The sequence below is a fragment of the Nipponia nippon genome, unplaced genomic scaffold, assembly GCF_047370975.1.
Source record: "Nipponia nippon isolate SJK-2023a ecotype South Korea unplaced genomic scaffold, ASM4737097v1 scaffold_2, whole genome shotgun sequence".
Taxonomy (NCBI): Eukaryota; Metazoa; Chordata; class Aves; order Pelecaniformes; family Threskiornithidae; genus Nipponia; species Nipponia nippon.
Window position 1 is genome coordinate 67211553 of NW_028262336.1, and position 15501 is coordinate 67227053.

The 15501-nt window shown below is 40.3% G+C and overlaps 1 protein-coding gene across 2 annotated transcripts in view; it reads right to left on the reverse strand.

Moving 5' to 3' along the window:
* COL4A2 (collagen type IV alpha 2 chain) overlaps positions 1-15501 on the reverse strand; it is a 145609-nt gene that overhangs the window by 43732 nt on the left and 86376 nt on the right. For both annotated transcript variants that reach the window (XM_087758279.1, XM_087758278.1), the window contains exons 5-13: positions 9254-9388; positions 9127-9171; positions 6872-6988; positions 6100-6171; positions 4514-4549; positions 4359-4421; positions 2005-2040; positions 1295-1336; positions 694-768 (exon numbers count right to left, since the gene is read on the reverse strand). In XM_087758279.1, the coding sequence (XP_087614405.1) occupies positions 694-768; positions 1295-1336; positions 2005-2040; positions 4359-4421; positions 4514-4549; positions 6100-6171; positions 6872-6988; positions 9127-9171; positions 9254-9388 (621 nt within the window). The remainder of the gene's footprint in view (positions 1-693; positions 769-1294; positions 1337-2004; positions 2041-4358; positions 4422-4513; positions 4550-6099; positions 6172-6871; positions 6989-9126; positions 9172-9253; positions 9389-15501) is intronic.

Below are 15501 nucleotides of genomic sequence, written 5' to 3' on the forward strand. Positions count from 1 at the left end.
AAAGGCATTTTTAGATTTTTCAGTATCATACCAATTTACTTATCTTACTGCAGAAATTGCATGACCCATGTGAACTTTCTAACGTCAAATCTGGGATGAAAACCTACTGTTCTGGGGGTTGGTGTCTGGTGCAGAATATACGCACACAGGATATGAGTACCTATGGTCCCAGCAAGAAGCAATAGATGAGAATAAACTGCATCTTGCTGTTGAGCATTTCCCCAATATGTATGAACAAGCCTTAATTGTAAGTATACAAATATCTGCACCATATAGAGATACGTTATATAAAGAAACACAATAATTCAGATAGCTTCCCTAAAGGTATGCTTCTTTTACAGGAAGAAAATTTCACTCACTATTATGAAAAATAAGATATTATTTCTCAGCAGGTATTTCTGCTTGTAAAATGAGAAGATGTGAGTGATGGCCAGTAGTTCCATACTTACACAAAAAGAACAAGTTTGCCTAGGGCACCTCTAGTCTGTGAGAAGTGCTTTCTGAATGACTTCAGCCACCATACTTTCAATAAATACTTCATGATCCAAGCTATGGGAAAGTAGCAGATTTCTCTTTTGATACACTAAAGACTTCCAAGTACTATATGTAGAAGCACATTTGTACAATATTTTAGTTCTGGTACTGCAGAGCTCTTAGTTCCTCGTGTATTTTGGCAAAATACCTTGTAGTTACCTTGTATTTGTCAGGGGACACACCCATCAGCTCTCTTGTAGGAAGCCCAGGTGGACCTGGAGGACCTGGGGGGCCCTGCAGGAAAAGCATAAGGGTACATTTACTAACAGTTGTAATACCTTGTCAAGCTGTTGATCAGCACAGGGCCTAAGGAACCGCAACAAAAGGAGCAACGCAGATTTGCCCCTGCTAGGAGTATGGTTCTAAACCTCTGAATAAATTCATGGCAACACAAATTTATTTTGTGCTGGGATTAACATATAGCAATACTTGCTCTTGTCCTGTATGTTTCCAGAATGACGGTAAAGATTATTGCTTTATATAAAGTGGTCTGGCTCTATAAATTTCAGAAGTGTTACTTCTGATTCATGTTGGTGTAAATGAGGGTACAGTTAGACCTAGACGTGTAGAAGTTAGTTCAGCTATGACACTCCTTATGGAGACTGTCATTACTTTCAAAGCTATACTTGTTTGTTTTTCTCTTATAATTATGTAACACGATTGCAAATTAAGAGAGTATTTAAAATAGGTTCCTTTATAAATAACAAATAACACCAACCTGTCCTTTAGCAGTGATACTAATTCATTAGTTTTCCTTTACCTGTTCACCTTTTTCTCCATAGAAGCCAAGGCCCCTGTTGCCCTGCAAAAACAATAGGTCAAGATTTACTAAGTGTATGACTCAGTTTTCTAATGTAAAATCCAAATTTAAATATGCTTAAAGGCCTTTTCAGGCTTACAAGTCTGTAGGACACCACTGAAGAACTGCAATCAAATAATAGTCTAGGTTTACCTCAAAGTATTTTTATAGATTTAAAAGTATTTTTATAGACCTAAACATTAAGAAAGACAACTGTAATTAAAATCTCATGCTACCAGTGCTTCTTACAACAGACTTTGAGTCATTCACTGAGCAATGTCGTGAAAAGATCAAGCATTTCTTTTGCAAGTTTTTTAATAGCATGGAACGTTAAATAAAAATGCCTAAGTGGGCTGGAACAATGAACTCATATATTTTTTCCGCTTAGATATAATTGAATATTGTAAAGACAGCAAGGATTCTCTGTTCATGGGAAGCTACTGTGACTACAACAGCAAATTAAATCTGGCTCTAGAACTGGTTTAATCTTTTCAGGGTAGGCAATCCCAGTGTAAGATTAACTTCTCGTGGTATGCCGCCAACAGAGAAGGTCTTGTGCTACACAGAGTTTGGTGCAGCCTGGGATTCTTTATTTTACTGCCTTCAAGTGGGTCTTGGATAAACCTTAGCAACACAAAATCAACGTAAACAACTCTGACACAAAGACTTACTTGTGGTCCTGGTGGTCCTGGGGGCCCTGGTGGTCCCTGGGGAAACACAATAGAGGAAAGTAAGATAGTTGCTGCTTTCTAATCAATGCAAGCAGGAGGTCAGTTACTTTATGTCTGAAATGTAAGTATATATTTAGAAGGCAGTGTATTCCTCAGCATTCAATGTGCTATCCTCACTATATTAGCTGTGCTTACTGTTCTGAAAAATACCCTCCTAAGTCACATCGCAATCTTTCCTAACAGAGTAACAGTCTCCTAGCTTAGACCTAATGAAATCCCATTTTTATTTCAAGTAATAAGAACTTGTGCTTTTAGATCCTGACTTACTAACATTTTAAGCTCATACCTGAAGCTAAGGACGTCTTTAAGTGCTTCACTGGACTGTGTCTTTGTACTGCATCAATCTGTAAAGGGAGCTGAACTATCATATGCATCTCAGATTACCTATTTGGTATTGTACAGAATGAAATCAAAGGAAGATGGTGGGAAATGAAACTATAACAGGAAAAAATGCTGCCAGAGTCTTACAAGAAGAGCAGTAGGAAAGCCATCAATTGGAGAGACAACCTGCCTTGCTTCAGTCAGCTATGGTAGTTAACAGGCTCCAAAGGGCTTTACATATCAAAAACTCTGTCAAATGCGGGAAAGGGGGGGGTGAATAAGAAGCATGAGCTGTTCAGAGAGGAAGATGGTACATAAGAGGCATAGAAAAGAGAGTGAGCTGCAGATTGAACCATCCACCTACTGAGCCCTGAAGGGGATGTAACTGGGTTACGCAAAATCAAGTCCAACTTGCAAGGAAAAGATAACAACATGCAGGTGGAACCTGAACTTGCTATACATCTCTGCCTTGCTATGTATCTTTGTGTGCATAAACAATTGACGACTTCTGAGAAAATTACTTTTGAAACAGTTTTGGTTAGTCAAGTAGTCTGTGAGCTGCTGCCTAATGGGCAGATGCACTGTGCGGGGCATCCCGCTGCCTGGAGGCCCTGCAGGGGCTTAGGGAAGCCACACTTGCCTTCATGTGGGATCTAGGACTTAGGGAAGAGGAATGATGCAAACTCAGACCTGGGAAATGCTCCCAGGTCCCTCTCACAGATAAGCCACTGCTTTAGAAATGGTAAATGTATAAAAAAATATATTCTGTTAAGAGCTGGAGATGGTGGGGAACCATCTACTCTGGAAAAGTGTTCAAAAGAGATGTTGTCAAGATGGCAACCAGAGGGATGCAGTCATGGGGCTCAGAAAAATGTATGGTTCATAGCACTCCTAACATCCAAGACAGTGCATTGGGAATATGAGTCATTGCAGGCTGAGCTCCTGTGTGAAGCTCATGAACTTTGTGGGTTTGCTCTGGAGTAAGTAAAGGACTGAGGAGATTTCCCTCCAGGAGGACCAGAGGAGAAAGACAAGGCGAAGCTTAGTCCAGATGATAAAACAGGCACTGCAGAAAATTAACTTTGGAAAAGCTTAGTGTGCTGTGGATTTAGTCTTAGACTTATTATTTTTTTGGGGGGGGTGAGGGTATCCCTGCAAACGGCTGTGGAGCCTGTGTGTAAGAAGCACTGAATTATTATTTTTTTTCTTCCCTAAATCAGTGATGTAGACCAGGTCTGAAGTGAATTTCGTCAAAACAAACGAAAAACAAACAAAAAAGCAAATGTTATAAAGTTGTCTTACAGGAAAATAAAGCAAGGCTAAAGAAAATGAAATATATTGAATTTGAACATCTGCTTCTCACTCACAAAACTATTAACCATGGTAATAAGAAATGTAGAAAATGGTATCTGGAGAGAACACAATCTTCCCAAAGAACTATTCAGCAACAGTTGTCAACATGAATGCTGTAAATGTTGATTTTGGGAAAAAATGACTGAAAAATAGTTTAAAAATAAAACTGTATTCTAAATACTAATGAAGAATGTTATCTATTCAATCTCCTGTGGGAAGTGTGGAGAGCTAATATACATATCTTTTATGAGCAGAAAAGATAACATATTTAGGACCTGATAATCTTTGATAACTCAGTGTGGGGGGATGTAGACTGGATTGCATTCAATTATCTTTACAAACAAGACTCTTTAAAGGAGGTTAAAGAAATACAATATAAATCAAAAGCCTCTGGCAATACAGGGTGAAAGAAAGTATACCTCTTTTTGCAATATTCATCCTTGTAGAATCAGTGTCTTCCAGCACCTTTTAAAAGGTTTTGCGTCCAAGGACACCTACTTGCTATTTCTAACCTGTTTTTTCTATCCATTTGCTAGGTTACAATCCAACATAATGAAACTTACTGAGATGATTCTTCTGTTAGGTTAATTCCTTACAGAACATATTTTAAACATACTTACTGGTCTTCCTCGCTCTCCTCTTGGACCAGTAGGTCCTTGAATACCCAGCGTACCCGGAGGTCCCTTTAAATAAAAAAAACCCCAACCATCAATTAATGTTGTTCTGATATCAGTTACTATTGACACTTTATCACATTCGCTGTAATACTACTTACTGGAAAACCATTGAACCCTGGATCCCCAGGTTCCCCCTAAAAAACAAAGAAGTAAAAAATGCAATAAATACTACATACAAAATGGAATAAAATCTTTTTCTCACTCATTAATTTTTTTCTCATTCCAAAACCTAATCATAGCACACAATGCTATACAAACCCTTACATAGAGACGCATTCAATACAGGTGTTGAGATAACCGAATGTGGGCCACATGGATTTTGTACTTTCTATATATAATATAGTTGCATGCAATGCAGGAGGAGGGTACAAAGTTGGCTAGGGAAGTTAAGGATCCGAACTACAAGGCTGAAATGGACAACAGACCACGTTTAATTCTTTTTTGAAAAATCTCATCTAACCAGTGGCTTAATTAGGGCTATAACCTTAGCTGAAATGTACAAGCTCATTTTTCATGAGTTGCATGGGAATTACTGAATCATTCTGATTCTCTTCTGAGTCACTAAAAGCATTTGGAACATACTGTTTTCAGTGACCACATATTTTAACTGCAGTACATGTTGAAATGTTTTTGGAAATTGGATCCAAAAATGTTCTAGTGCAAAGACCTTCCAATACCCATAAATAATGCGGTATTCAGTCCAGACACCTTTAATCATTTTGAATAGCATCCTAACTATCTAGTTAATTTGAGTTTAGTTAACAGAATAATTTGTGGAACCAAGTACTTTCTGTAATGGATACAGGTGTCAGTATCCATCCTTGGCCACAACATACTTGAGCAATTCTTAATCATTACTTAATCATGCCTTCATCATTCCTAATTACTAACAAGTGCAGATTTTTAAATAGTTTCTGAAAGGAAAAGAAGATTCCATTAAAAAATACAGGCAACTTGCAAATATGTCAACAGAAAAACCTATTTTGGCACTCATCACTGGCACAAAATATACATAAACAATGTCAGCAGATCCCTTCTGTGCTGAGTACAGCTCAAATGTAGCTTTGCACATAAATTCGTCACAATTTATACTCTAACAGCATATGTAACCCCTTATCTTTATCTGATACCTTCAAATTGTACAAGACTATATAGAAGAAAAACTACAAGCGATTACAAAACAAGTTTTAAGGATTAGATACAGCAAAAGCACCCATAGGAATACTTGGGGTTTACTAAATAACTAAATAATATATTGAAGCATATTTTATCCCAAGTCCACCAAACTCCTGCATGAAAATTATACAGAAAGGATGCTAATGTTAAACAGAATCATTCAATGGATAAAACTATGGCACAGGAACGATTTTGCCATGCATGATACAAAGGTAGTCATTGAATAAAGAGGGTAATACTTGAACTACATTATCTCCAGTGCCTCTGCAATCCACCTGTAGGCTGGAATTCCTTGCAAATAACTGAATGGAGATTTTTTTTTTTTTCCCTGGATATCATATAGACTTTGCTGTAACCAAAGAAAGCAGAAGCTGCCTTGCAAAGCCTACGCAGAATCGAAGTGGGCCTCTAGGGACATGTCCATCAGAGTGCAAGAAAAATTAACTCTCCATCATCTCGTTGTAAAACAGTACTGAGCATGAATAACTCACAGGAGTTACAGACATACCCTGTATCGGCCTGCGATGTCCGGTGGCAGTACATAGGGCTCCCCCTTCTGGCCCTTTGGTCCTTGGACTCCCTGGAGGTGACCAAAAAAGTAATAGAAGTAAGCTTTCATATCATATATGTTAACACATAAACAGCTGAGAGTAATGAAAAATATTTGTTGGGGTTTCCATGAGTATATGCATACTTCTGTTTAGAGGCAGAGACTATGCCTAGCTCTGGAAATTCATGGTTTAAAAGCAAGTGTAAACCCTCACAGTACATAAAAGAATGAGTTTCTGATTCCGAGGGAAGAACCCCCCATTACCCAGGAGTGATACTACTGGGTCGCACCTCCGAGCTAGAGCAGCGGCTGCAGCTCCCCAGGGCTGACAGGTGTCCTGGTAAATCCAGGAGCCCCACTGCTCACCTCAGCACGATTCTACGTATCGTGCCATGGAAAGCCAATACTTTGGCCATGGGGCAGGGAAGGAAAAGGTTACTTTCATCAGAAATTGTGAGTTTAATCTTTAATCTGTTGGATAAAGCTGTGCAAGTTTTCCTGAAGCAATCTCTCCGCAAGAGCTACGTGACAGGTATAGCTCTGGGCAGACCTCCCAGCCCTGGCTGCAATTTAATCACTCAGCATAGCGCAACGTGTCCACAGTAAACCCGCATGGATGCTCGGCTGGGCCAAAAGGGAGATGTCCCATTCACTTCCAACACACATGTGAATGAAACTCACTTCAGTAACGATCTTAGCTTCAGGTACTCACTTACTGCTAGCTACTTACAATGGTACCAGGGAAACCAGAGAGTCCGGGACTTCCCGAGTCACCAGGGTCACCTACTGTCCCGTTACAGCCATCATGACCTGGTTTCCCCCTTGATCCTGGCTGCCCTGGATGACCCTGTTGAGGAAAAAAAAAGTGTTTATCTATCCATCTGTTTCTAGTTTTCCTTTTCCTGTAGTCACACAGTATTTAGACATTCTCACATTAAGCCCAAGGCTTGGATCCATGGGAAACTATGATTTTCAAAGACAGAAACAGACAGTGCCTTTTTTTAATATAGCTGCAGCTTGAACCAGATGCCCCAGACAGCATGAAAAAATGAGTAGTGAAGGACCTTTCAGAAAGGATAAGAAAGCTATATTCAATGCAGGCTCTGTTAGAGAACTAATCCAGATGAGGCTGCTGCGCAGGGAGTCACCAAGAACTGGGATTGTTAAACATTTCAGTGCTTCACACTGGAAGAGTGGGAAGAAAGGTTCCTCGTTGGCTTTGAACAGCTTCCAAGCCGGAAAAAAAGTCAGAGATGCTTTTGGAGCTAGGTTGAGTGTCGTGATGAGGCTGTAAGTATGAAGATGGGAAGAAAACAGCAGGGGTCAAAGCAAGGGAGCTGGGGGCACTGCAGAACCTCTGCATGGAGGCTCTGAAAAGTTACTGCTGTCTCAAACTGGATTTCCATTGCTGTACCTACATTCACCCTAAATTCTGTTGCTTCTGGTTTGCACTGAGGCTGATGAGAAGCAAATCTGCCCTTGAACAGCTCTTTCTTTCAGGGAACTCAGTCAGAAAAAATGGAAACTAACATAAAACATTTCTCCCTTCTCCTCTATATAGAGCGAGAGTTTTCTCTTTGCTTCTGTTCCCTTGCTTAGAAGAAAAAGAAGTCTGTCCATGTCCTTACCTAGCTCCATCAAGACTGGCACTCCTCACCCCAGGAGAGATTCAGGTGTGCCATCACTCTTTCTTGGCCTCCAGCCCCACATCCTAGCACTGTGCCATTACAGTTCGTACATGTACCTATCTATCCGCCTTCCGATGGCCAGTGTTGTCTCGGCCTGAGTAAACTGGTCGGAGAATGTAAGCGAGTGGGAAGGGCAAGGGAGCTTGAGGACAGGACACAATGAGCATGCAGGTTCAAGTAGGATCTGAAGGTACTTATCCCTCACAACACAATGAGCAGAGGCCGGGAAGGCAGGGCTAAAAAAGGAAACTTGCTCAGGTAAAAGAAGCGGTCCAGCTTCACAGGGGAGCGATTTACTCTTCTTCCCGGGACGATAAAAGTGCTTAGAAAAAACGTGGTGAGATGAACAAGATCCTTGGCTTCAAGAGTGTTAATAGGAATGGGAAAGAGGGTCTTCTGCTTTTCCTTTAAGAGTGAGAAAGAGGGAGAGGAGGAAGATTGTGAGAGAGAAAGCCCTGAAACTCAACAGGGAGCTCTTCTGGAAACAAAAAAGGGTGAAAGCAGAGTGGATGTGGATGCGTGGGCTGCAGAGCGGGGCCCCGGTGTCAGGGAGCACTACAAAGGAAACCCAAGCCTGGGAACTCTGTCCAGGGATTCCAGTGACTCAGATTTCTTTGTTATTTTATGACACAAGATGCAAAGAAGTGTAAGCTGGGAAAATACTGTGCTGGGAACTTTACCCGGTTTTCCTCTTTGAATGTTTCAGTTTCACAGACCTGGTCACTTTGTTCAAAGTTTGACACTGTTTAGTGTACAGTAAGTTTTTTAAGACTATCATCTCAAGCATGCCATATGAGCTATAAAGCTCAATGCTTTATACTAACAGTATAGTATAGTATATATATGGTTAGTGTTCTTAAAATCATTTGTCTTTCTATGTGCTTTGCAACTCTGAAATAATTAAGAAATGACCCACTGGTGTCCTTCACTCACAAGCCTAAGAGATGTGAAGTACTTAATCTCACAGCTCTTTCCTACGAAAGAACGTACTTAGCTGGGTAACCTCCAGGGACGCAGGAAATTTCCATCTTTTCTTGTCCCCTTTACAAGGGGATTTCTCCATAGGACAAAGCAAACGGACCTTAATTATCTGAGGGAATGAGAGGGAGCACAGATTCTGCTCTCTGTTGTGTATCTGCAGTTCCACTCACTTCAACAAATGCCCTTAGCTTAAAAGTGTGTGCATGGCTGATGCAGAATTTCACCCAGAGATTTTAATTAAAGTACAAAGGCTTTAAACTAGGCTGCAATATTTGCAGTTGGTGATTTCTTGAAGGTGAGGTAACAGGCTACTTACAGGAATGCCGTCTGCCCCAGGGAATCCAGTGACTCCTCTTTGCCCCTAGAGTAAAACAGCACAATTAAAATTATGTTCTGCCCAGTATTTTGCTCATTAGCTAAAACACCTGATATTCAAAAGTTACCACTTCTCCTTTGGGTCCACTTATTCCTGGATATCCTCTTTCACCTTTGTGACCTTTGGGACCTTGCACGCCTGGGATCCCCATCAACCCTGGTGGTCCAGTGAACCCCTGTGATCCAAGGAGTCCTGGCTGGCCCTGATAAAAATAATAAAAAAGCATTTATTTAGGAACAGTTGTGATGCATGAAGCTGGATTAGCTATCACTGCTGCAACGGAGTTGATCTCTTGAAGAGAAAATAAACACAGAATCTCCTTCCATTCCAGTAGGCCAGACTCTTTGATGAATGTCATCTGGAAACACCACGCAGAGAAACTCCAGCAACAGTGACCACATTGTGCATGACAAAATCAATACATGGAAATTAACACACAAATCAATATTCATTACTTGAATATTCATGGCTACTCTATGACAAAAGAGTTTGCTTTGGAATAAGGCTTCTCAAGAGTGATTCTCACGGACCTATAACATAATCAATTACACTCCAAGCAAGTAAAATATGCTTAACTGTGAAATCTGCTTAGTGGCCCTATTTCTTACAAATGGAGTCTGATATTTAATGGCAGGAATTTCTGCCTCTTCGGGGATGATATTTCTATTTAGCAGTGGAGCCTGAGAATTATTAGACCCACATGCATCCACACAGGTTGAAGAGTTGCACGCAAGGCTCCCCTGTCATTCTCCCTTCAGCGCTGGTTTGGCTCTTCAGGCCACTTCAAACACCATTTAAAAATAATCCCCTGTTGACTGCCAACATTACAAGGCTCAATAGGGGAAAAAATCATTTGGAAATGACACAATGGTGGTTTAAGTAATGGGTTGTGACAAAATGTCGGAGATCTGTGAACCAAAGTATTTGAAAGCCATTCCAGACACAGTGCCACCAAAGGCACATATGTTTTGCATGCTCTACAGTAGTCAGTGCACTAATGACACTAATAATAAATGGCCACAATCTTTTCTGGAGAAATATGCTTCAATGGCACAAAGCACCATTTACCAAGACATTCTAATTAAGCCGATTCTAATGAAAGTATTTTTAAAATGCCATTAGATTTTTCACAGACCAGTCTGCAGCAGCATCAATCTCTCTCAAAGCAAGAATTACAGCAAAACATGAACAAACAGATATATATTTATACAAACGAGCTGATAAAACAGTAACACCTTGTTTTAGTATAAAATACTTACAGTCTCGCCTATGCCTGGAAAGAAAGAGCTAGAAGATGAATGCAATCCCTGTCCAAGAAGGATAATAGTTTAACTTCATTTAATGCCATTGAGGTGGGAGGACTGAAGGAGGGCAGTGTGGGGACTTGAAGAAATGAACCGGAAGATATCCTGATTTCTTTGTATTCAGGAAGTTATAGTAAAGATACTGAACAATGCCTTATTGATATTAGGCAAAATTTATTTTATTCTCATACTGAAGGGTAGGCCCATTTGTGACACACTTTCAAAACTTCATTGTCAACTATCTATCTATAATTAACATTTATCTAGGCTACAGTAGTCCTGATATCGCAAACCCGAAAACAAACACTATGACCGAAACACAGATTACTTCTAGTTTTAAAAACAAATCAATTTTCCACACTGCTTTCACGGAAAATGGCTGTCATAACAGTTGGAGTAGGTTTTTATTTTTTAAACCTTATTGTATTATACCAAATGAGTCCATACTGAGAAGCTGACATAGCCAAAAGAAGTACAAAACTCAGTGCAATTTTTTTTTCTTGAAGAGGACTAGGAATGAGCCAGTATGAAGAATGAATTACATGGACTTCCTCAGGACAAGCCACCAGGATGGATCTCGTACAGTATGGATCTTTTGCTATACTGTTATGATCAATTTGACAAAACTGATGGTTTAGGAGCATTGCCAAAGGACACCATGGATTTAAGTGTTTGAGCTGTCAGCATGAGAGAGAATCTCTCCTCTGCTTACAACCAAGCCCAACTTTATAGAGCATCCATACTTCTAAACCAAGCCTGCTCATGTGGATTATTAGGTGCTAGAAGGCCAATGTCTTTTAAAGTTAACAAACTGAGAAATAACAAAAGTTACATGAATACATGTAAAATACAATATGATTTGTGTTGGCAGGAGGCATACGCATCTGAACAAGCGGCTGTTCATTTCCTTATGCCAGCCACAGCTGGCTATTACAGATGCATCTTTCTCCACATCAGCAGTTTTCAGTTTTTTAAAAATCAGTGAATCTCAAAAAGTTATCCTATGGAGGTGCCAATCCTTGTCTAAACAGATTCACAGCAGACATACTTTTCTTAGTTACCTGACTCAAATGGAAAGATGCTGATTAGAAGCACTGGAAAAATGATTTAAATCTGAATCAATATTCATCAGTGTGAGCTCCAAGATCAAGAAAAAGAAGTCTTTCCTGATGTCACTTTTTCTTGACTTTTCTTACCTACTATGGCTCAAAATTTAAGTATAAAGGAATTAAGAGAGAGTACATATGAGCATACACCATGAAACTGCCTTTTTAGGGAAATAATAGATATTTCATTCATTTAAAAAATGCACTGTCTGTGTTCTTTATTGTTTTTTTTGTAGAGCAGTATCAATTCCTATGCAAATATCAATATAAAATACTTCCATCTTACTATAAAGCCTTAAAAATTAAATACTTAAGCTAGTTTGTTCTTCCCCATACACCCAAATCTGGAGAGGAACCTTTAAAAAGGATGAAAATGTATCTCATTCACCTGCAAAGAACACAGAATAATTATTCAAATTCAATTGCAGAGATTTGAGTTGGCTCCAGTTTCAATTTGATTTTGAGAGGTTCTGAGAACAAATGTTTCAGTGGTTTTCACAAAGAAAGGAAAACACCGATTCTGTACACCAAAAATGCTGCTTCATTTTTGAAGTACCTGAAAGCTAAAAGAAGTCAAATAAATTCCAAAAGCTACTCATCCACCTGAGATATGCAGACCATCTCTTTAGTACCCATCTACACCCCTTTTGTGGGCAGCAGGCTGCAGGCAGAATGCGTGTAGAACATTTAATTGTAACTTCTGATAAAACGCTGGTAATGTTTAGAATTGTCAAATCCGTGCCAGCCTTTCTGCAGGGGCCATGCAGAGCTGCAATACTTCAAAGGCAGCATTACATGGAACATGGTTACCTCTCTAATTCTTACACCAAATACCACTCTCCCAGTCCCCTTTTCCTATCTGGTGTGGAGGAAGAAGTAAACAAGGAATGGAAAACGAGGAAGAGAGCTGGGCAACGCCACTGCCCCTTCCCCGTGCTTTCCTGGTAATTATCTGATCATTTGTTTGTTGGGGAATATGGGTTCTTTAATATTATTTGCAATAAAGACAAGAGAATTGATCCTTCTGGGACCAGTTTAGCATGAGGATAGAGTTAGAGCTGGCAAAGTACTTAATATCATGACATTGTTTGTGTAATTCTTCAGCCAATTAGTACCTTGGCTTGTTAACTGAATTAACTTTGTTAACCTTTGCTAACTCAGACTTGTCAGCTTTTACTCTGCTTTCTTTACGTTAGATCTTTTGTTGAACAAGTATGTCCCTTTTTCATTAGCAAATGACCTAAGAACATCCTCTCTTTTGCAAAGGTCATTGAGGAGATTTAAGCAAAGACAATCATTTTGAAAGGTTTAGTCAAATAAAGCATGACTCAATTATTAGAGTCCCAAATTCCCCTGTGTGAAACATGCCATGCACGGTACTGCTCTGCTTGTGCTCCTGGAGGGTCAGAAATCCTAGAAAATTCCCCAAAGCTGTGAAATTGTGTCTGGATTAAATTTCCACGTCAAAAAAAAAAAAAAAAAAAAAAAAGGTAAGCCTAGGGAAACATGCTATCCCTATCATATTTTAGACAACACACAAAGTACTTTCTCTGGTGTTCCCTTTCCTTAAATGATAAAGCAATGCAGAAATGTGCTCTGGCCCATGGTGCTCTCCGGCAGAAGGCTTCCCATTTTGCTGGGGTGAACTGGAACTCTCCCCGAACGCAGAGCACGGCACCATTACCCCATGTCACCCACTACTGGATTTACAGGCCAGTGCTAAGAGGTTTACCTAAGCCTGCATGGCATGCTATGGCCAGCATCTCGGAGGGAGTATGCGAAAAGGAAAAAATGGGCTGATGGAATATCTTGAAGACTAACAGGAAGATTGCTCTTCTACAAAACTCCCGTGACTGTTCAGATGAATTACACAGCTCCCAATGTCAGGATACACTTCTAAATAGGCAGTCCCTGCTTCGCTCTTCCTGTGACTTCAGCTGACTGGAAGAGGTCTCGCACAATTCATGTGGCCGGCCCAGCCTTGTGCAAAAGCTATTTACAGAGAGGAGCAAAGGTCAGAAATTTAGGAAGCCTGGAGGAAATCTTCCCAGAAAATATTTGCAATGTTGTATATACATTGTCACTTGTCCAGTGACGTGCATGAAAGAAAATGCTGTTGGGGTTGTGATTGAGTTTAATAACTGCATTTTGCAACGAAGTCCCAGTGGACTTAAGAAGATCCTGAACAGACTTTTAAATCTGTAGTGAATGTTCATGTTTTGCAGCTTGAACTTTAATTTCCAGTTCTTTTAGGATCAGTCAAATGAAAGAGATGTCATGTTGCAATACTTTCTTCCTTCTAATTTACTGCTAAATTTACAGTGTGGAAACAAAACTGGTACAGGAAGGTACACTAATTTTGAGAGCAACTTATTGAGGTGCTATACAAATAAAGATGCAATAAATGACAGTACCTGCTCCAGAGGTTTTAAAATACAAGAACACCATCACAAATTGCTGAGAAATCCACCTACCAGTGTGGAGATGGAAAGAAATGAGAAAACTGTTGATTTGTAATAAAGAGGAGACAGAATCAGAATTACTGCAGAGCTTCACTGTCATTGAGCCCATTTCTCCACATTTCATTGCAGACTTCCATTTTGCAACTGCTTCTGGTATATGGAATGTGATGATTCAGTACTCCCCACACGAAAACGATCCTTGTAGGCCATTATTTATTTAATAGTGGACAAGAATAAAGGAGGCTAATGCCCTGACATTTTAAAAAGGTCACTGGTGAAAGGACAAGTTCACTTCCTGTGGGAAGGGTGATCAGGCCGTGACGGAGAAGCGGGAGCTGGGACTTTTTGTAAGAGGGGTCAGCCTGGAATGGTCCCCGTAAGAACAGATGGGGAAAGGACGTGACAGCAAGGACCGCCATCCAGTCCCACTACAGGGAGACCAGCAAGTGGAACAGAGAGCAACACACCCAGGAATAAAATCGGTTATAAGGAAAACGAGCAACTTCTGAGCTGATTAAAAGTGCTAACCCAGGAAAAGGCATCCCTGCAGGCACACAGGAAAGAAACAGAAGTTTTTAAATGCAACGCTGGCAAAATGTGGAGAATGGGGTGTAAATATAGGAAATTTGGGATTCTCTGAGGCATCTTCCATGGAGATAGGCATAATAAAGCAATCATTGAGCCCAACTAAAAAATGTATGACCCCATGCTCCCCCTACCCCCAAAAATATGAACTACAAGGAACAACCTCCAGAACCCTGTTGCGGCATGCTGAGTCAGACTGGGATAGGCATATTTCGGACCTGATGATCTTAAAGGTCTTTTCCAACCTAAATGATTCTATATCACCTGGCATTTCTCCCGGAGTGTATATCCAGGAGTTTATGGATTGAACATATTAGAGGGGAATATGTAAGGGAAGGGTATGGGTTTTCAGCTCCACGCAGTGCATGCTGCGCCAGAAACACTTCAGCTATGGGGTCGCACAGCTTTGGGCAGAGAGGCTGAGAGAAAAGCAGACCACATGGAGCATCCTGCTGCCATAGCTCAACTAGTTCATTTTGAGTCAGCCACTGCTTCTGGCGGCCCCAGGCTGCCCAGTACGGACAGATCTCCAGAGAGCTCATCGCACAACGCCCTCCGACTATTTATAGAACCAATTCCGAAACAAATTTAAGACCCTGTAGATCTTAACTGGTTATTTTTGCATGATCTTTCTATGGCAGGGATACATGTGTAGTCTTCCTTTCCTGTCAGCTCTACTAAGATGAAATTTTTGTTTACCCACACTTCTCAGTGGTTACTGGAATAAACCAAGTTTAAAACGCCTCGCTTTCAAAGCTTCGCTGGGTACAACTTCAGTCACTGATAAGCACAACACTTACCATGACGCAAAAGAGACTGGTACATTCCTACACCATACATCATTATGCCATACATTGA